This window comes from Somniosus microcephalus, chromosome 21 (assembly GCF_052327205.1).
Source record: "Somniosus microcephalus isolate GS21.2 chromosome 21, FLI_Smic_1.0, whole genome shotgun sequence".
Lineage (NCBI taxonomy): Eukaryota > Metazoa > Chordata > Chondrichthyes > Squaliformes > Somniosidae > Somniosus > Somniosus microcephalus.
The window spans coordinates 64,289,199-64,311,460 of NC_141007.1; the positions used below are offsets into that span (position 1 = coordinate 64,289,199).

Below are 22,262 nucleotides of genomic sequence, written 5' to 3' on the forward strand. Positions count from 1 at the left end.
TAGCCCTCACTGTATGCAGCCATGATCTTGCCTGAAATGCCTCCCATGGTTGAATAGCCCTCACTATGCAGCCATGATCTTGCCTGAAATGCCTCCCATGGTTGAATAGCCCTTACTGTATGCAAAGTGTGGAATGTGCGTGTGTGTTTCATGAAAGGGCCATAGGTGTTGGATGAGTGTTGGGCATTGGGGCTTTCAAGACCCTTTGGCCATAAAGTGAGGTGGAGATGGAGGGATGAAGAGGTTTTGAAAAAAAGGCACTCACCCTGACGACCTGAGTGAGGTCGTTGAACTTTTTCTTACATTGCACAGGGGTCCTAGGCACCATGCTGCTTGAGGACACTCTCTGAGCCACCTCCCTCCACACTTTTCTGTACTCGCGTGGCAAAGGCCTCTTGCCACTCTCTGGGTACAGAATGTATCCTCTGCGCTCCACCCCGCGAACCAGAGCCTCCAAAGCCCGCTCGCAGAAGTGCTGTGCTCGCTCCCTGGCCCTTTCCATAGTGTCTGGCTGCTAGATTTAGCCACCGGTCTGCCCAAGCCGAGATTCAAGGCTCCACTGAGCAGGGTGTGGCTGCAGAGCAAGATCGACCCTCCCCTTTAAGAACTGACCGGCGCCAGTGTGTCTGTGTTCAATTGCTAACTGGCAGCACCTGCGCTGCACCCGCCCTCTGAGGTAGCACCTCGCTCCTCGGCCTTAGCGCCTTAAGAGAGTTGTGTAGCGCCTGATTTAGCACTCCAATCGCCTCCGGGGCGATAAAAGCCAAGTTTGCTGTCGGAGGCGATAATTAGCGCCAGGCGCTAATCTTTGCGCCCGGCCGATAATTGCACCCCAAATGGGGCGATACCGAATTTCTCCCCCGCTAACTCACAGCGCTGGCGAAGCTCATGTGATGTCAGTCAGCAATGGAACACAGACACACTGGCACTGGCCAATTCTTAAAGGGGAGTTCTGATGAATGGTCATCGACCTGAAACATTAACTCTGTTTCTCTCTTCACAGATGCTGCTTGACCTGCTGAGTTTCTCCAGCATTTTCTGTTTTTATCTTAAAGGGGAGGGTTTATCTTGGTCTCCATCCACATCCTGTTCATTGCAGCCTTGAGTCTCGGCCTGGAGAGACCTGTACATCAAATCTGCTGGAAAGAACAATGGAGAGACCCAGGGAAAGAGCTCAGAGTGCAGCCCCCACAGTCTCTTCTAAATAGATACAAGGAAGGGCAAATCAAAATGACCCTGCAAAGTGCTCGGTATGCAAAACTCCTTCACACAGTGTAGAATCTCTCCAGAAGTCTCTCTCTCTCCCTCTCTCAGAATGCATGATGCAAAAATGTCACCAACAAAAAAAGGCAGGAAGCGGTCGCCTTTAAATAGCGCTCCCCCAGTCCCTTCCCGACTGCAAAACGCTCCCCTCAGCCTTTCGTTGCTAGCGGCAGGCGTTAAGGCAGGGGGCGCCACTCAATTTCCAGTCCGGGGTGCTACCGGGGAGTTGCGCACTCGACTGACGTCACGATCTGCTGACGCAGGAGATCGTGGCGGTAGTGTTTAGCACCGTCGCAAAATGTCCGGTCAATTTCGCGAGAGGCGCAGATATCGCCGCGCCCGGGCGCTAGTTGGTTTGCGCCCCACTTAGCGCCCTCTTAAGGCATTAACGGGTGGCGCTACCAACTGAATTTTTCCCCCATGACTCTAAAACCATGGCACTAGTAACTGAAAATGTAATGCTAAAGTTCTGGTTCTTTTTCCATTTATATGTTTAATATATGACAATTATTATATGTAAATCATCATTGTCTTTCTGTACCTTTTATATATATACTAGCTGAAGTGCCCGGCGGTGCCGAGGCTTTTTCGAGGGCATGTTGTTGTTGGAAGAGAGAGAGAGAGAGCGACTGGGGGGAAGAGAGAGAGCGACTGGGGGGAAGAGAGAGAGCGACTGGGGGGAAGAGAGGGAGGGGAGGGGTGGGGGGAAGAGAGGGAGGGGAGGGGGAGGGGAAGGGAGGGCGGGGGGGAGGGGAGGGGGAGGGCGGGGAAGGGAGGGAGGGGGAGGGCGGGGAAGGGAGGGCGGGGGGAGGGGAGGGCAGGGGAGGGGAAGGGAGGAGGGGGAGGGAGGGGAGGAAGGGAGGGAGGGGGGGAAGGGAGGGCGGGGGGGAAGGGCGGGGGAGGGGAGGGGGGGATGGAGGGGAGGGAGGGGAGGGAGGGCGGCGGGCGCCCCCCCGAGGGTCGCGGCCCCGAGGGTCGCGACCCCCCGAGGGTCGCGCGCCCCCCCCCCCCCCCCGGAGGTGAAGACCGCCGATTGCGCGCGCAGCAGGAGCTGAGACGCGGCGTCTCTCTCTCGGCCGGCGGGTCCGGTTGCCAGGGCAACCGTGACGCTGACCAAGCCAGAGAGAGAGACGCCGCGTCTCAGCTGCTCCTGCTGCGCGCGCGGCCCCCCCCCCCCCCCCGAGGGTCGCGGCCGCCCCCCCTCCCCCCGAGGTGAAGACCGCCGATTGCGCCCGTTGCCAGGGTAACGCTGGACGCTCAGCAAGCCCCGGCAGAGAGAGACGTCTCAGCTCCTGCTGCGCGCGCACCCTAGCGGCGCTGGGCTGAGGTTCGGCCCTCCAGCCTTCGAGTGGGGCCGGGAGGTGCCCAGCTCGGGCGTGGGTGCGGAGGAGAAGCCGAGGCTTCTAGGCCTACCTGGAAAAACGGGGAAAGGTAGGAAAATTAATGAGATTGGATAAGTTAATTACTTTCTAAATCATTCTTTTAAAAAACAATATGTGTTTTAAAAGCAACGTTTTTTTTTAAGACGCAGAAAGCGGGAAAAAGAAAGGAAAAGTTTGGAATCAAGATGGCGGCGACTCACCTCGGTTCAGAACGATAAAGCCCGGCCACACGCGCACCGATTGGCCCGGCGGCACACGCCAGCAACCCGGCGTACGATTGGTCGAGCTCGAGGTCACTCTGTCGCTAATGAGCGGATAATGAGATGCTAATGAGCGGAATGTTGAAGGTTTTTGGGATACCACGGGCGCAATTTTAGCCCGGCCGAAACGTAAATACGCTTAAAACCGTCTCGGAAGCGTAAGCTTTCTTTGGAGGTAACGCGCGCGTAGGTACGCCCTGTAACTTTCGAGTGCATACCCGCAACGCACACGCGATGACAGACAGATAGACAGAAAGACAGAATGACAGAAGTACCGATTTATATATATAGATATATATATTTATATATAATGTGGATCTATATTGCAGTCAATGTGCCACTCCTTCTGTGCAAGTTAAAACAGGTCCTTTGTACCACAGATAAACACCATGCCTTTTGTATTACAATAACCTGGTGCACTATAAAATCCAGTCTACCTGTAATCAGACAAACAATTGGCAAGGCAACACACAACTCAAATACTGTTGTTTTAGTGGCTATCTGTAAGTGATGCACCTGTCCTCCCAGAATAAACCTATGTACTGAGAACTCCTACATCGCACTTTCTACCCGAATGAATGGTCTTTTAAGATAGAATGTTTATTGAGGCTTATTTTTTAAATCAGTTGAGCTAACTCATTCTATCTTGCTCTACAGATTTCATTTGCAATAATGAGCAACATATTATTGTTCTCCAGCCAGACCTCTTCCTAAACGCCAGAATTCGCATAGTCATATGGGACTTTACATCACTTCAATGAAAACAGTTATACACAACCCAAGCGACCACAATACCAGACGGTATGAACTAGTGTAACCACTCATGACCCTTGTATACAGAGGTGGAGTGGCCATATGGGAAGTCAGGAGATTTCCTGTGTACCCCATGAATGGTTCCATAGCACTGTGTTATCAGTGCCTCTCTTTTTCTATGAGAGTCCCGAAGAATCCTGCACCCTTTCGGGGAGGGGGGACCAGTTTGCATCTGCTTGTATAGGTTACATGTGTTGCTTTGTTTCCAGTGGGTATCCAAGAGATCCCTCCCTGAATTTGAATAGAATGGAAATGTTCTGTATGCAAAGAGACTGCAATCAGATCACACTGAATGTCACTTTTGATTTGATGTTCATCTCTACTGTACAGTTCATAGGTAGCACAGGATGTTGTCTGAATATTGGATCATCTAGCAGCTCCCTGGCACATGCTGCTAAACAAAGACTTCTGGAATGGTCCATTATCCCACTCCTGGGAGAGCAAGCAGATATTTTAGAAAACATCTACCTGTTATGAGAAATTGTCCAATTTTGTATATTTTCCTATATTTCTAGCATGAAGAGTGACAAGTTGCACAATGACTTTTTTAAAAATTAATTGATGGGATGTGGGCGTCGCCTGCTAGGCCTGCATTTAGTGCCCATCCCTAATTGCCCTTGAGAAGATGGTGGTGAGCCGCCTTCTTGAACCGCTGCAGTCCATATGGTGTAGGTACACCCACAATGCTGTTAGGAAGGGAGTTCCAGGATTTTGGCCCAGCGACAGTGAAGGAACGGCGATACAGGTCCAAGTCAGGATGGTGTGTGGCTTGGAGGGGAACTTGTAGGTGGTGATGTTCCCATGCGTCTGCTGCCCTTGTCCTTCTAAGTGGTAGAGGTCGCGGGTTTGGAAGGTGCTGTTGAAGGAGCTTTGGCGAGTTGCTGCAGTGCATCTTGTAGATGGTACACACTGCAGCCACAGTGCGCCGGTGGTGGAGGGAGTGAATGTTGAAGGTGGTGGATGGAGTGCCAATCAAGCGGGCTGCTTTATCCTGAATGGTGTCGAGCTTCTTGAGTGTTGTTGGAGCTGCACTCATCCAGGCAAGTGGAGAGTATTCCATCACACTCCTGACTTGTGCCTTGTAGATGGTGGAAAGGCTTTGGGGAGTCAGGAGGTGAGACACCCGCCGCAGAATTCCCAGCCTCTGGCCTGCTCTTGTAGCCACAGTATTTATATGGCTGGTTCAGTTCAGTTTCTGATCAATGGTAACCCCCAGGATGTTGATAGTGGGGGATTCAGCGATGGTAATGCCATTGAATGTCAAGGGGAGATGGTTAGAGTCTCGCTTGTTGGAGATGGTCATTGTCTGGCACTTGTGTGGTGCGAATGTTACTTGCCACTTGTCAGCCCAAGTCTGAATGTTGTCCAGGTCATGCTGCATATGGACACGGACTGCGTCAGTATCTGACGAGTCTCGAATGGTGCTGAACAGTGTGCAATCATCAGCGAACATCCCCACTTCTGACCTTATGATGGAGGGAAGGTCATTGATGAAACAGCTGAAGATGGTTGGGCCTAGGACACTGCCCTGAGGAACTCCTGCAGTGATGTCATGTGATTGAGATGAATGACCTCCAACAATCACAGCCAACTTCCTTTGTGCTAGGTATGATTCCAACCAATGGAGAGTTTTCCCCTTGATTCCCATTGACTTCAGTTTTGCTAGGGCTCCTTGATGCCACACTCGATCAAATGCTGCCTTGATGTCAAGGGCAGTCACTCTCACCTCACCTCTTGAGTTCAGCTCTTTTGTCCATGTTTGGACCAAGGCTGTAATGAGGCCAGGAGCTGAGTGGCCCTGGCAGAACCCAAACTGGGCATCAGTTAGCAGGTTATTGCTGAGTAAGTGCCGCTTGATAGCACTGTCGATGACACCTTCCATCACTTTGCTGATGATTGAGAGTAGACTGATGGGACGGTAATTGGCTGGGTCGGATTTGTCCTGCTTTTTGTAGATAGGACATACTTGGGCAATTTTCCACATTGCCGGGTAGATGCCAGTGTTGTAGCTGTACTGGAACAGCTTGGCTAGGGGCGCAGCTAGTACTTTCACCTCTGGGAACTAGTTTATGTTCTGAAATACTTGTTAAAAACTAATGGCTTGTGAGCGTAAAGAGTTGGTTTATCAGCACCCTGTGCCATGGAGTAGATAGAATGTAGCCTTGTGAGCCCAGTTATTCACATGAAAAGTTCCCAATCCCGACTTGATTACCATGGAAGGCACAAAACAGAAGTCAGACACTTTCCCACTCGGAAATAAGAAAAACTGTCAACTGAGTATCTCAGATTCCTCCCACAGTTCTCCTAGTAGAGACTACAGAGAAGTACAGACAGTGAGCTGATAGCAACTCTCCTCCCCATCCTTTTAGTTGGGGAATTGTGCAGATATCCAAACATCAATTTGCATTTATATATAACCTTTAATATGGATAAGTGTTCCAAAGTGCATGACAGAGGAAAATGAGAACACACTGAGTCTTTGTGGGAGGTAGGAGAGGTGACGGAAAGCTTGGTTGAAGCTAAAAGTTTTGAGAAGGCTTTTAAAGGTGGGGAGCGAGGTAGAGAAGTAGAGGAATTAGGGAGCCAGTTCCAGAGATTTGGGATCAGATTACGAAAGACTTTATTATCAATGGTGAAACAAAATGTAAGGCGAGAGAAGGATGTAGAGGTAGGGTGGAGCAAGGCTGTGGAGTGATTTGTAGGTAAGGACAAAGATTTTAAATTCAATGCATTGCAGGACAGGGACCCAGTGTAGGTCAGCAAGGTTGGGTGTGATGAGCCTGGAAGGCTATATATAGGACAGGATGCCAGCGGTGGAGTTTATGAAGGCTGGCGGTTGAGAGGCCGCAAAGAGCCCTTTGGAAAAATTGGGGTAAAAGTTGGTTATGGGCCCTTTTTGGCTCACCCTAAATTGGGCATCAGGCCTTATTTCAGTATTTTGGACGAGCTGCTGGTGCCTGTCGTACCTCCAGAGGGAGCTCACTAGTTCCAAGGGATCAGCTTCAGGCCACCTGCCTCACCAGAAGTGGCCCTCAGGTAAGTCCCAATGGGGAAGGGGGGGGGGGGGAGGACAATGGCAGGGGGTGGATCGTGGGCTGGCAATGGCCCTCAGGAGTACTGTGAGCTGGCAATGGCCCTCAGGAGTACTGTGAGCTGGCAATGGCCCTCAGGAGTACTGTGGGCTGGCAATGGCCCTCAGGAGTATTGTGAGCTGCCAATGGCCCTCAGGAGTACTGTGGGCTGGCAATGGCCCTCAGGAGTACTGTGAGCTGGCAATGGCCCTCAGGAGTACTGTGGGCTGGCAATGGCCCTCAGGAGTATTGTGAGCTGCCAATGGCTCTCAGGAGTACTGTGGGCTGGCAATGGCCCTCAGGAGTACTGTGAGCTGGCAATGGCCCTCAGGAGTACCGTGAGCTGGCAATGGCCCTCAGGAGTACTGTGAGCTGGCAATGGCCCTCAGGAGTCATGTGAGCTGGCAATGGCCCTCAGGAGTACTGTGGGCTGGTAATGGCCCTCAGGAGTACGGTGAGCTGGCAATGGCCCTCAGGAGTACTGTGGGCTGGCAATGGCCCTCAGGAGTACTGTGAGCTGGCAATGGCCCTCAGGAGTACTGTGAGCTGGCAATGGTCTTCAGGAGTACGGTGAGCTGACATGGCCCTCAGGAGTACTGTGAGCTGGCAATGGCCCTCAGGAGTACTGTGAGCTGGCAATGGCCCTCAGGAGTACGGTGAGCTGGCAATGGCCCTCAGGAGTACGGTGAGCTGGCAATGGCCCTCAGGAGTACGGTGAGCTGGCAATGGACCTCAGGAGTACAGTGAGCTGGCAATGGCCCTCAGGAGTAAGGTGGGCTGGCAATGGACCTCAGGAGTATGGTGAGCTGGCAATGGCCCTCAGGAGTACGGTGAGCTGCCAATGGCCCTCAGGAGTACGGTGGGCTGGCAATGGCCCTCAGGAGTACGGTGAGCTGGCAATGGCCCTCAGGAGCACGGTGATCTGGCAATGGCCCTCAGGAGTACGGTGAGCTGGCAATGGCCCTCAGGAGTACGGTGAGCTGGCAATGGCCCTCAGGAGTACGGTGAGCTGGCAATGGCCCTCAGGAGTATGGTGAGCTGACAATGGCCCTCAGGAGTACGGTGAGCTGGCAATGGCCCTCAGGAGTACTGTGAGCTGGCAATGGCCCTCAGGAGTACGGTGAGCTGCCAATGGCCCCCAGGAGTACGGTGAGATGGCAATGGCCCTCAGGAGTACTGTGGGCTCGCAATGGCCCTCAGGAGTACTGTAGGCTGGCAATGGCCCTCAGGAGTACGGTGAGCTGGCAATGGCCCTCAGGAGTACGGTGAGCTGGCAATGGCCCTCAGGAGTACGGTGAGCTGGCAATGGCCCTCAGGAGTACGGTGAGCTGGCAATGGCCCTCAGGAGTAAGGTGGGCTGGCAATGGACCTCAGGAGTATGGTGAGCTGGCAATGGCCCTCAGGAGTACGGTGAGCTGGCAATGGCCCTCAGGAGTACGGTGGGCTGGCAATGGCCCTCAGGAGTACGGTGAGCTGGCAATGGCCCTCAGGAGCACGGTGAGCTGGCAATGGCCCTCAGGAGTACGGTGAGCTGGCAATGGCCCTCAGGAGTACGGTGAGCTGGCAATGGCCCTCAGGAGTAAGGTGGGCTGGCAATGGACCTCAGGAGTATGGTGAGCTGGCAATGGCCCTCAGGAGTACGGTGAGCTGGCAATGGCCCTCAGGAGTACGGTGGGCTGGCAATGGCCCTCAGGAGTACGGTGAGCTGGCAATGGCCCTCAGGAGCACGGTGAGCTGGCAATGGCCCTCAGGAGTACGGTGAGCTGGCAATGGCCCTCAGGAGTACGGTGAGCTGGCAATGGCCCTCAGGAGTACGGTGAGCTGGCAATGGCCCTCAGGAGTATGGTGAGCTGACAATGGCCCTCAGGAGTACGGTGAGCTGGCAATGGCCCTCAGGAGTACTGTGAGCTGGCAATGGCCCTCAGGAGTACGGTGAGCTGCCAATGGCCCCCAGGAGTACGGTGAGATGGCAATGGCCCTCAGGAGTACTGTGGGCTCGCAATGGCCCTTAGGAGTACTGTAGGCTGGCAATGGCCCTCAGGAGTACGGTGAGCTGGCAATGGCCCTCAGGAGTACGGTGAGCTGGCAATGGCCCTCAGGAGTACGGTGAGCTGGCAATGGCCCTCAGGAGTACGGTGAGCTGGCAATGGCCCTCAGGAGTACGGTGAGCTGGCAATGGCCCTCAGGAGTACGGTGAGCTGGCAATGGCCCTCAGGAGTACGGTGAGCTGGCAATGGCCCTCAGGAGTACTGTGAGCTGTCAATGGCCCTCAGGAGTACGGTGAGCTGGAAATGGCCCTCAGGAGTACAGTGAGCTGGCAATGGCCCTCAGGAGTACGGTTAGCTGGCAATGGCCCTCAGGAGTACGGTGAGCTGGCAATGGCCCTCAGGAGTACGGTGAGCTGGCAATGGCCCTCAGGAGTACAGTGAGCTGGCAATGGCCCTCAGGAGTACGGTGAGCTGGCAATGGCCCTCAGGAGTACTGTGGGCTGGCAATGGCCCTCAGGAGTACTGTGGGCTGGCAATGGCCCTCAAGAGTACTGTGAGCTGGCAATGGCCCTCAGGAGTACGGTGAGCTGGCAATGGCCCTCAGGAGTACTGTGGGCTGGCAATGGCCCTCAGGAGTACTGTGGGCTGGCAATGGCCCTCAGGAGTACGGTGAGCTGGCAATGGCCCTCAGGAGTACTGTGGGCTGGCAATGGCCCTCAGGAGTACTGTGGGCTGGCAATGGCCCTCAGGAGTACAGTGAGCTGGCAATGGCCCTCAGGAGTACGGTGAGCTGGCAATGGCCCTCAGGAGTACTGTGGGCTGGCAATGGCCCTCAGGAGTACGGTGAGCTGTCAATGGCCCTCAGGAGTACGGTGAGCTGGCAATGGCCCTCAGGAGTATGGTGAGCTGGCAATGGCCCTCAGGAGTACTGTGGGCTGGCAATGGCCCTCAGGAGTACTGTGGGCTGGCAATGGCCCTCAGGAGTACGGTGAGCTGGCAATGGCCCTCAGGAGTACGGTGAGCTGGCAATGGCCCTCAGGAGTACGGTGAGCTGGCAATGGCCCTCAGGAGTAAGGTGGGCTGGCAATGGCCCTCAGGAGTACGGTGAGCTGGCAATGGCCCTCAGGAGTACTGTGGGCTGGCAATGGCCCTCAGGAGTACGGTGAGCTGGCAATGGCCCTCAGGAGTACGGTGAGCTGGCAATGGCCCTCAGGAGTACGGTGAGCTGGCAATGGCCCTCAGGAGTACGGTGAGCTGGCAATGGCCCTCAGGAGTATGGTGAGCTGGCAATGGCCCTCAGGAGTACGGTGAGCTGGCAATGGCCCTCGGGAGTACTGTGAGCTGTCAATGGCCCTCAGGAGTACGGTGAGCTGGCAATGGCCCTCAGGAGTACGGTGAGCTGGCAATGGCCCTCAGGAGTACGGTGAGCTGGCAATGGCCCTCAGGAGTACGGTGAGCTGGCAATGGCCCTCAGGAGTACGGTGAGCTGGCAATGGCCCTCAGGAGTACAGTGAGCTGGCAATGGCCCTCAGGAGTACGGTGAGCTGGCAATGGCCCTCAGGAGTACTGTGGGCTGGCAATGGCCCTCAGGAGTACTGTGGGCTGGCAATGGCCCTCAGGAGTACTGTGAGCTGGCAATGGCCCTCAGGAGTACGGTGAGCTGGCAATGGCCCTCAGGAGTACTGTGGGCTGGCAATGGCCCTCAGGAGCACTGTGGGCTGGCAATGGCCCTCAGGAGTACGGTGAGCTGGCAATGGCCCTCAGGAGTACTGTGGGCTGGCAATGGCCCTCAGGAGTACTGCGGGCTGGCAATGGCCCTCAGGAGTACAGTGAGCTGGCAATGGCCCTCAGGAGTACGGTGAGCTGGCAATGGCCCTCAGCAGTACTGTGGGCTGGCAATGGCCCTCAGGAGTACTGTGGGCTGGCAATGGCCCTCAAGTGTACGGTGAGCTGGCAATGGCCCTCAGGAGTACAGTGAGCTGGCAATGGCCCTCAGGAGTACTGTGGGCTGGCAATGGCCCTCAGGAGTACAGTGAGCTGGCAATGGCCCTCAGGAGTACTGTGGGCTGGCAATGGCCCTCAGGAGTACGGCGAGCTGTCAATGGCCCTCAGGAGTACAGTGAGCTGGCAATGGCCCTCAGGAGTACGGTGAGCTGGCAATGGCCCTCAGGAGTACTGTGGGCTGGCAATGGCCCTCAGGAGTACTGTGGGCTGGCAATGGCCCTCAGGAGTACTGTGAGCTGGCAATGGCCCTCAGGAGTACGGTGAGCTGGCAATGGCCCTCAGGAGTACTGTGGGCTGGCAATGGCCCTCAGGAGTACTGTGGGCTGGCAATGGCCCTCAGGAGTACGGTGAGCTGGCAATGGCCCTCAGGAGTACTGTGGGCTGGCAATGGCCCTCAGGAGTACAGTGAGCTGGCAATGGCCCTCAGGAGTACGGTGAGCTGGCAATGGCCCTCGGGAGTACTGTGGGCTGGCAATGGCCCTCAGGAGTACGGTGAGCTGTCAATGGCCCTCAGGAGTATGGTGAGCTGGCAATGGCCCTCAGGAGTATGGTGAGCTGGCAATGGCCCTCAGGAGTACTGTGGGCTGGCAATGGCCCTCAGGAGTACTGTGGGCTGGCAATGGCCCTCAGGAGTACGGTGAGCTGGCAATGGCCCTCAGGAGTACGGTGAGCTGGCAATGGCCCTCTGGAGTACAGTGAGCTGGCAATGGCCCTCAGGAGTACGGTGAGCTGGCAATGGCCCTCAGGAGTACGGTGAGCTGGCAATGGCCCTCAGGAGTACGGTGAGCTGGCAATGGCCCTCAGGAGTACGGTGAGCTGGCAATGGCCCTCAGGAGTACTGTGAGCTGGCAATGGCCCTCAGGATTACAGTGAGCTGGCAATGGCCCTCAGGAGTACTGTGGGCTGGCAATGGCCCTCAGGAGTACGGTGAGTTGGCAATGGCCCTCAGGAGTACTGTGGGCTGGCAATGGCCCTCAGGAGTACTGTGGGCTGGCAATGGCCCTCAGGAGTACGGTGAGCTGGCAATGGCCCTCAGGAGTACAGTGAGCTGGCAATGGCCCTCAGGAGTACTGTGGGCTGGCAATGGCCCTCAGGAGTATGGCAAGCTGTCAATGGCCCTCAGGAGTACAGTGAGCTGGCAATGGCCCTCAGGAGTATGGTGAGCTGGCAATGGCCCTCAGGAGTACTGTGGGCTGGCAATGGCCCTCAGGAGTACTGTGAGCTGGCAATGGCCCTCAGGAGTATGGTGAGCTGGCAACGACCCTCAGGAGTACGGTGAGCTGTCAATGGCCCTCAGGAGTACAGTGAGCTGGCAATGGCCCTCAGGAGTATGGTGAGCTGGCAATGGCCCTCAGGAGTACTGTGGGCTGGCAATGTGGCAATGGCCCTCAGGAGTACGGTGAGCTGGCAATGGCCCTCAGGAGTACGGTGAGCTGGCAATGGCCCTCTGGAGTACAGTGAGCTGGCAATGGCCCTCAGGAGTACGGTGAGCTGGCAATGGCCCTCAGGAGTACGGTGAGCTGGCAATGGCCCTGAGGAGTACGGTGAGCTGGCAATGGCCCTCAGGAGTACTGTGAGCTGGCAATGGCCCTCAGGAGTACTGTGAGCTGGCAATGGCCCTCAGGATTACAGTGAGCTGGCAATGGCCCTCAGGAGTATGGTGAGCTGTAAGCACTCCTCCTGCTTCAGCTGGTTTCAACTCAAGCTGTAAAAAACAAAAACTTACCTTTTTGGTGTTGAACACTTGCTAGGCCGCATCCCTGACAGGAATGTCTATCATCTCATACGGAGGTGGACATATTTCGGGCGTCCTGGAAAATGAGCACAATAAGGACCCATTTCTAACTCATTTTATCTACAGGTGACAAGGGCATGGATATGGTTTCAGTGGCATTTGGGTTTAACGTAAAGGTTGGAGGCAGACAATATTGTGAAGATGAAAGTGGTCTTTGTGATGGATAGGATAAGGGGTTTGAATCTCAGCTCTGGGTAGAAATGAACATTGAGGCTACATACAGCCTGAACAATCAGCCGGTGGCAAGAGTCCAGAGTCCAGAGTTTTTGACAGGGACCAAAAATGATGGGTTCGCTCTTCCCAATGTTCAGCTGGAAACAATTCTGGTGCCTCCATGATTTAATGTCAGATAGGTTGTATGTCAGCCCAGAGGCTGTCGAGGTGGCGAGGAGACTGGTAGAGAAGCAGATTCGGATGTCATCAGCATACAGAAAGTGATCCCGTGATGGTCGTGATATCACTGAAGGCCAGCATGTAGATGAGGGGGCAGGCAAGGGTCCGTGTTTGGAATCTTTGTCATTTTCATCCCACATCCACTGTGACTAAAATTATATCCTGGAAGTTATATTTGCAAAGACACTGTTGAATATATGAAAAATTATATATGTGTGCGGAAAAGTTAATTTTAAATCATCATCCTTTACCTATGGAGCACTTGTTTGAACCATAAGCATACTGCAGTTAGGATTTCTACACAAGAATGTTCTTACTGTGTATATAATCTGAATCAGGTATGTGTTAATAGGGCCTAAAAGATAAAGTTGATATTAATTTGTTAAATCCTTTTAGGAATGACAACCAATCTTGAAATTTTACTTAGGTAACATTTTAATTCCATAAAGCTTCAACTTACTTTAATTTAACAATAAAATCACCATAGAGTTTCAGTATTTGAGATACTAACGGTAGGTATAATAAAGCATTTAGACAAATTTTGGGCTGAAGTTACACCATCCTTGCACAGGCGTTGCTACATTGATATTAATTTGATGTCATCACAACTGTCAGAAGCCACAGATTAATTGGCTTCCATTCTGAAACTTTCAACATTTTTTAAATGCAGCAAAATGACATATGGTCTGAATTCTATACGCTCTCTTCCACAATTAAATGATTGTGCTAAGCTTAATAATTGACTAGTTGTATTTATGTACAGTAGCTATGTTTATGGAAATAAACTGGATGGTCCCAATCCATTGCTCATTAATCAAGAGTTTAGGTATTGTACAAATATTGCAGAGGAGATCAACCATGTATATGTTATTCCTCTGTTGAAGCGGACTTTGAAAGTGGTGTGAAAATGAACAAAACGCCACATCCTTGCTTAAGTTGTTCTGATTTTTTAATTATACAACATTCTTACGCCCAAAAGTTAGAAAGCGTCATTTAAAAAGACATTGGAGCCATAATTAGGAAAGATAAATCATTTTAATCATTCACCGGTTGTGGTAAACCACTGTTTGTATTCCACTGTGTACATGCCTGGACATGCCTCGGCTGACTCCTCCCACAAGTCCTAGTATAAAGGTGACTGCTCCCCAGCCCTTTGTATTTCTGGACCGGTCGACCACTCGAGGCAGACCTTCATTCTTTTGTTAATAAAAGCCTTTAGTTACTCTCTTAACTCTCAGTCTTTTATGAGTAATTGATAGCGCATCACCGGTGAAACTTTTCAATACCCAAAACAATGGTGTCATAAATCTCATCATCGAGAAACTACCTATGAAATAACACTGGACGGCCAGCTGGTGGCGACGTCCAAGGAGTATAAATACTCGGGCGTTGGCCCCAGCTTTCCAGGGACATTTTGTAAAGACAAGGAGCTAGTGGATACAACTAGACCTCCATGTTCTGAAACAAGTTGATTAAAGCCTTGCTTTATACTCAAACCAAGTGTGTAGTGAGTTTTATTACGTCAAATGGTACATAACAACAGAAGAAATAGGAGCAGGAGTAGTCCATTCGGCCCCTCGAGCCTGCTCCACCATTCAATAAGATCATGGTTGATCTTCTACCTCATCTCCACTTTCCTGCACTATCCCCATATCCCTTGATTCCCTTAATATTCAAAAATCTATTGATCTCTGTCTTGAATATACTCAACGACTGAGCCTCCACAGCCCTCTGGGGTAGAGAATTCCAAAGATTCACCACCCTCTGAGTGAAGAAATTTCTCCTCATCTCAGTCCTAAATGGCCGACCCCTTATTCTGAGACTGTGACCCCTGGTTCTAGACTCCCCAGCCAGGAGAAACATCCTCCCTGCACCTACCCTGTCAAACCCTGTAAGAATTTTGTACGTTTCAATGAGATCACCTCTCATTCTTCTAAACTCTAGAGAATATAGGCCTAGTCTATTCAATCTGTCCTCATAGGACAATCCCCCCATCCCAGGAATCAGTCTGGTGAACCTTCGTTGCACTCCCTCTATGGCAAGTATATCCTTCCTTAGGTAAGGAGACCAAAACTGTACACAATATTCCAGATGTGGTCTCACCAGGTCCCTATATAATTGCAGTTAGACATCTTTACTCTTATACTCAAATCCTCTTGTAATAAAGGCCAAGATACCATTTGCTTTCCTAATTGCTTGCTGTACCTGCATGTTAACTTTCAGTGATTCGTGTGCAAGGACACCCAGGTCCCTCTGAACACCAACATTTCCCAATCTCTCACCATTTAAAAAATACTCTGTTTTTCTATTTTTCCTACCAAAGTGGATTACTTCACATTTCTCCACATTATATTCCATTTGCCATGTTCTTGCCCACTCACTTAGCTTGTCTATATCCCCTTGAAGCCTCCTTGCATCCTCCTCACAACTTACATTCCCAGCCAGCTTTGTATCATCAGCAAACTTGGATATATTATATTTGGTCCCCTCATCCAAATCATTGATGTAGATTGTGAATAGCTGAGGCCCAAGCACTGATCCTTGCGGTACCCAACTAGTTACAGCCTGCCAACCCAAAAATGACCCGTTTATTCCTACTCTCTGTTTTCTGTCCGTTAACCAATCCTCAATCCATGCTAGTATGTTACCCCAAGCCCATGAGCCCTAATTTTGTTTAATAACCTCTTGTGTGGCACCTTATTGAATACCTTCTGAAAATCCAAATACACCATATCCACTGGTTCCTCCTTATCTATTCTGCTAGTTACAACCTCAAAAAACTCTACAACAGATTGTCAAACACGATTTCCCTTTCATAAATCCGTGTTGACTCTGTCCAATCTTATTATTATTTTCTAAGTGCCCTGTTACCACGTCCTTAATAATAGATTTTAGCATTTTCCCTACTACAGATGTCAGGCTAACTGGTCTGTAAATCCCTGTTTTCTCTCTCCCTCCTTTCTTAAATAGTGGGGTTACATTTGCTACCTTCCAATCCGTGGGAACCATTCTAGAATCTATGGAATTTTGGAAAATGACAACCAATGCATCCACTATCTCTACAGCCACCTCTTTCAAAACCCTAGGATGTGGGCCATCAGCTCCAAGGGATTTATCGGCTTTCAGTCCCATGAATTTCTCCAGTATTTTTTTTTACTAATACTAATTTCTTTCAGTTCCTCATTCTCACTAGACCCTTAGTTCTCCACTATTTCCAGGAAGTTTTTGCGTCTTCTTCCGTGAAGACAGACACAAAGTATTTGTTTAATTTCTCTGCCATTTCCTTATTCCCTATTATAATTTCTCCTGTCTTAGCCTGTAAGGGACCCATATTTAGTTTTGCTAATCTTTTCCTTTTTACATACCTATAGAAGTTTTTACAGTCTGTTTTTATGTCTCTCGCTAGTTTACTCTCATTCTATTTTCCCTTTATCAATTTCTTGGTCCTCCTTTGCTGAATTCTAAAATCCTCCCAATCCTCAGGCTTACTACTCTTTTTAGCAACATTATAAGCCTCTTCCTTTCATCTAATACTAACTTTAACTTCTCTTGATAGCCACAGTTGGTCCACTTTTCTTGTGGGGTTTTTGTGCCTTAAAGGAATGTATATTTGTTGTAAATGATGTATCAATTCTTTAAATGCTAGCCATTGCTTGTCTACCATCATACCTTTTAATGTAGTTTCCCAATCTACCTTAGCCCACTTGCCCCTCATACCTACGTAGTTTGCTTTGTTTAGTTTTAAGACCCTGGTTTCACTAGACTGATACCTGGGATGGCAGGAATGATGTATGAAGAGAGATTGGGTTGATTGGGCTTGTACTCGCTGGAGTTTAGAAGAATGAGAGGGGATCTCATTGAAACTTATAAAATTCTAACAGGACTAGACAGACTAGATGCAGGAAGGATGTTCCCGATGGCGGGGGAGTCCAGAACCAGGGGTCACAGTCTAAGGATAAGGTGTAAGCCATTTAGGACTGAGATGAGGAGGAATTTCTTCACCCAGAGAGTGGTGAACCTGTGGAATTCTCTACCACAGAAGGCAGTTGAGGCCAATTCGTTAAATATATTCAAGAAGGAGTTAGATATATTTCTTAAGGCTAAAGGGATCAAGTGATATGGGGAGAAAGCAGGGACAGGGTACTGAATTTAGATGATCAGCCATGATCTCATTAAATGGCGGAACAGGCTCGAGGGGCCGAATGGCCTACTCCTGCTCCTATCTTCTATGTTTCTATGTTTCAGATTTAACTAAATCACTTTCAAACTCAATATAAAATTCTATTATATTATGGTCACTCTTACCTAAGGCCCCTTTACTACTAGGTTATTAATTAACCCTTTCTCATTGCACAATACTAGATCTAAAATAGCCTGTTCCCTACTTGGTTCCTCAACATACTGATCTAGAAAATTATCTTGCATACATTCCATGAATTCATCCTCCACACTGTTACTGCAAATTTGGTTTGCAGATTGGTATGTAGATTAAAGTCCTCCATGATTACTGTATTACCCTTGTTACATGCGCTTCTAATTTCCTGATTTATACTCTGCCCTACATTACAACTACTGTTTGGGGGCCTATAAACAACTCCCACCAATGTTTTCTGCCCCTTGCTGTTTCTTAGCTCCACCCAAACTGATTCTACTTCTGGATTTTCGGAGCTAAGATCCTTTCTCTCTACTGTCTTTATCCCATCCTTTATTATCAGGGCTACCCCTCCTCCTTTTCCATTTTGCCTATCTCTTCTAAAAGTTAAGTATCCTGGAATATTTAATTCCCAACCTTCGCCACATTACAACCATGTCTCCGTTATGGCTATTAGATCAAACCTATTTCCATCTGCGCGATTAATTCATCTATTTTGTTGCGAATGCTTCGTGCATTCAGATATAGTGACTTTAGCTTTGACTTATTTCTATTTTTCCCTGATGTCACCTTAGTCACTGATGCCCTATTACCTTTGTTAATCTCTCTGCCCCTTCCTGACCCACTCTGCTTATTTTTACCCAAAACTCTACTCTGCTCTAGAGCCTTGACATTTCTCTTGCTGCTTTTAAAATTTACTCTTTCCAGAATCCTCCCACGCCCCCCTTCATTAGTTGAATGCCCTGTCTACTGCCCTAGTTATTTGGTGCACCAGGACACTGGTCCCAGCCGGTTTAAGTGGAGCCTGTCCTAATGGAACCGCTCCCTCTTTCCCCAGTACTGGTGCCAGTGTCCCATGAACTGAAACCCCTTCCTCCCACACCATTGTTTGAGGAACGCATTTAAACCTCTAATCTATTTATTCCTATCCCAATTTGCACGTGGCTCAGGTAACAATCCAGAGATTATTACCTTTGAGGTTCTGCTTTTTAATTTGGATCCTAGCTCCTCAAGCTCCCTCAGCAGAACCTCATTCCTAGTTCTACCTATGTCGTTGGTTCCTACATGGACCACGACAACTGGATCCTCCCCCTCCCACTCCAAGTTCTTCTCCAGCCGCGAGGAGATGTCTTTAACCCTGGCACCGGGCAGGCAACACAACCTTCGGAACTCTCGGTCGTGGCTGCAGAGACCAGTATCTATCCCTCTGACTATACTGTCCCCCACCACAACTACATTCCCTTTCACTCCCCCCACTTGAATGGCCCCCTGTATCATGGTGCCATGGTCAGCTTGCTCATCCATCCTGCAGTCTTTTCCCTCATCCACACAGGCAGCAAGAACCTCATACCTGTTGGACAAGGGCAAAGGCTGAGGCTCCTCCAGCACTGGGGTCCCAGGGTATGGTAAAAATACTTAAAAGCACATTCATTAATTAGCCTGAGTATTTTACTTCAAATGTGGAAACTTTGACATTTACTCAGTCTATAAAGAACCACACATTTGACTTCATAAAAAGCGATCTGCCAGAAACTTGGTATGTTTCTGTTTAAGTAAAAAACGGGAGCTAAATAAAATTTGCTTAGTGAGTAAAAATGGAAACATCGCTTCCCTAACAGAATAACCTGAAACCGTGACTTGAGGTCCAGTTGGCTGTCTTTTGACAAGTAGTATTTCTTCCGCACACAGCGTGCTGAGATTAGGGGATGAATCATATCTCCAATTATTGCTTGGTGTCTGCTATTCCCAGAAGCGAGGTTCAGATTTCGAAAGTGGAGTTTGGAAACTCCTCTTGTTCCCAGTTACAGATGGAGGCAATCCGCTTTGCAACAGCTCTCCCCTGGTTCCTTCTTGGAAGCCAAACGCAGACTTTCACCACACACCTAAGTGAAGTGGATACGGGAAGAAAGCAGCCGAGAACTTTTTGGTTCCGTCTCAAATTTTCAAGGACTCCTTAAACACTATTGACTTATTTTCTTGCCGCAACCCAATGAAACGTCGTCTTCCTGGTAACGAGTTTAACTTGGCGGAAGACGCAGGAGGGATAATGTAGTTTCGTTAGCATTCTTTTAAATCTGTAATTGAACGAACAGAAATGGTCTCGAAGGTGCGCACGATACGGGAATCTGAAAAAGTCGAGAAGTAGCGATAATTTGATGGACTTTGAACAGAGGAGTGGTGCAGTTCGGCCCCGCTCCAAACGATGGCGCCACCAGATCTTTGTGACAGTTTCCAGCAATGCAATGAGGGGGAGGAGCGGCCTCCTTTGGCAATTTACATAGAGTTATATTCATCCCAACCCCCACCAAATAGAAATGGGAGCTGAGCCAATTGAGAGGCACTCTTTCCAGCGGCACTAATTCTGGATTCTTATGTATTCCGGGCAGATGCCGAGGCTTTCTCCCCTGCAGCTCAGTGCTGAGGCTGCAGCTCCCCAAATCGGAGCAAATTCCACTTTTTTTTAATCACAAGCAGAAAGCTCTTCGATTCCGGGACAGAGCGTTGAGGTGCAGCGGCCCGATCCATTGCATGAATCAAACAGGCCGGGAGGGAAGGGAAGGGAAGGCAGAGAATGTGCAGACTTTAAGAATGAGAAGCAAGAGCGAAGCTATTGATTGAGGCAGAGACAGAGTGCAGCAGTCAGATGGGTAAAAGCACCGCACGCTATGAATGAAAAGGGAGAATGAGATAACACAGCGAGGACTGACTGGCAAGAGGCAAAGACCTTACAGGAAGGGAAGGCAGGTCTGGGCTGCCTGGTATATTATGAATCGAGGACAATGTGCCACGTTTCTGAATCATTGCTTCTCAGCAGGCGCCAGTGGAAATTGGCCCAGGTTAGCTGCTGATGGCGGGGGCAATGCAAAGCAAAAGTTCCTTCCACCTTCTAAGAATGAGAACACTGCATCTGACTCGCCCCCCGAGCTGGTTTGAAATCGATACCCGTAAAGGGGCGTGCTCTTTAGACACTTCCCCTTTCTGGCAATTCGCCCATTTTTTTCTTTTGAATCACGTTGTTACCAGAACTAATGCATTTCCAGGAACGCGAGGGGAGGAGCCCCAGCGCACGATATAAAGCCAAGCTCTCAGACCAACTCTGCTAGAACGTATCAGAGAGATTCTGATCAGCACCGTTATAGAGAAGTCTGGCAGCCGTCTGATCGACCCACACACACAAACTTTATCGACTTCTTGAAATACATTTAACAGGGCATTGATTTGAAAGGAGCCAAGCAGACCGAGTGCCTCTGTACGTAAGCGGTTGTGTGATTCATACACTGGCCCGGAGACTGTAAAGAATTGCCCTCCACTGCCGAACTTCAGTCCTCAGCTTATTTCACAACAGGATAGTGCGCTCATCCAACAATAAAAGACAGGCTACAGTTGAAGGTAAGCTGGCTGGATTTTCTGTCTTGCTTGATGTGGGACTGTTCCCCCCCATGCCCCAGTGCAGTAAGGCCGGCTAGTGGGGCACTTGTGGAGAAGTTTGGAGACCTTGAACCCGGAGATTTCACTGGGAGTGTTTACTAAACCTGGGGAGTTAGGGTAAAGGTTTATGGATCCAGATTGTGTTTGTGCAGTTATATAGGTTTCATGCAAAGGAAAAAAATGATTCGAGTACATAAGGCACTGGAGACTTAAATAATGAAGGCAGTGCTGGAAACACTCAGCGAGTTAAGGCAGGATCTGGGAAGAACAAGACAAGGGGACGTTTCAACTTTCACCCTTGGTTCTGATGAGGGGTGCAAGTCTGAAACGTTAACTTATTTCTTCTCCACAGATCCCACTGAGTGTGTCCAGCATTTATGCTTTTAGTTTAAACCACAGACAAATCCTCTCTGTAGTCCTGTTGGGGGTGGGCCCACCTTCTGTAGCACGGTCCAGTTGTACATTGCATTCAAACACGATCCAGTATATCGATTATTAATTGAATGTTTATATTTTTTTAAACAGGTGATTGAAACCGATCAACCAGCCCCTTATGTTTTAGCAGAAGTTTTCGAATTCTCCCTGAACTTCCAATTTCAGGACTTATCTGCAATGGTAACACACAGTAAGTTTGACGGGATGAGCCGTCCTGTCGATGTACCGGCCCAGAGACTATCTTACCGACTGAAGACCTTTTCGTCCAAAAACGAGTACAACCTTATCGTGAACACTGTGCGGAAACTCAAGGAGAGTGGCTTCTACTGGAGTACAATGAACGGGGGAGAGGCCAACGTCCTCCTTAGCTCGGAACCAGTTGGAACTTTTCTAATCAGGGACAGCTCGGACAATAGGCATTTCTTTACGCTTAGTGTTAAAACAGAATCGGGTACCAAGAACCTGCGGATACAGTGTGAAAACTGTTCGTTTTTCCTGCAAACGGACCCTAAAAGCACCCAGGCAGTTCCTAAGTTTGACTGTGTGTTAAAGCTGATCCACCATTATATGCCTTCAAAGTCTACAGACTCAGGGAATGTGAAAAGGGTCTATTTCATTTACTCTGGGGGTGACAAGATCCCATTGGTGCTCTCCAGACCTCTTTCATCAAGTGTTTCAACTCTGCAACACCTCTGCAGGAAAACTGTAAATGGACATGTGGAGGTGTCCGGCAAAGTCCAAGAATTGCCTTTGCCTGTCAAACAGTTCCTACAGGATTACGATGCCCAGATATAATCCTTAAATTGCCATATGAACTCTCAAAAAACCACCTGGCCTTCTTGGTTGGATATCTAAGCTTGAAGAAACAGAAATATTTGCACTCACTTTTTTTTATTTATAACAAATTTCAATAATTTATAATAAAATGCACTATTTTTAATGACAACACAATTGCATGCTTCGTTTCTGAAATATGTGCTCTGCTGTTTGTGATGCCTTTCAACCAGATAGTGTTAAAACATATAGTTCCAAACATATGTAAGACAAAATGGAGCTC

The 22,262-nt window shown here is 49.8% G+C and overlaps 1 protein-coding gene across 2 annotated transcripts; it reads left to right on the forward strand.

Moving 5' to 3' along the window:
• Positions 1-2,520: 2,520 nt before the first annotated feature.
• On the forward strand, positions 2,521-22,150 carry socs3b (suppressor of cytokine signaling 3b). Of its 2 annotated transcripts, none has more exons than XM_085963772.1 (2): positions 2,521-2,694; positions 21,296-22,150. In XM_085963772.1, exon 2 carries the CDS (start codon positions 21,383-21,385, stop codon positions 21,998-22,000), a length of 618 nt encoding a protein of 205 aa, XP_085819898.1. In that variant the 5' UTR covers positions 2,521-2,694; positions 21,296-21,382; the 3' UTR covers positions 22,001-22,150. The 2 variants fall into 2 exon arrangements, with proteins under 2 accessions (XP_085819898.1, XP_085819897.1); XM_085963771.1 differs by lacking the exon at positions 2,521-2,694 and adding an exon at positions 19,154-20,731.
• The last annotated feature ends 112 nt before the right edge of the window (positions 22,151-22,262 follow it).

Bases quoted from the DNA above. Each gene is read 5' to 3' on its own strand.
- socs3b (XM_085963772.1), top strand. From the start codon at position 21,383: ATGGTAACACACAGTAAGTTTGACGGGATGAGCCGTCCTGTCGATGTA.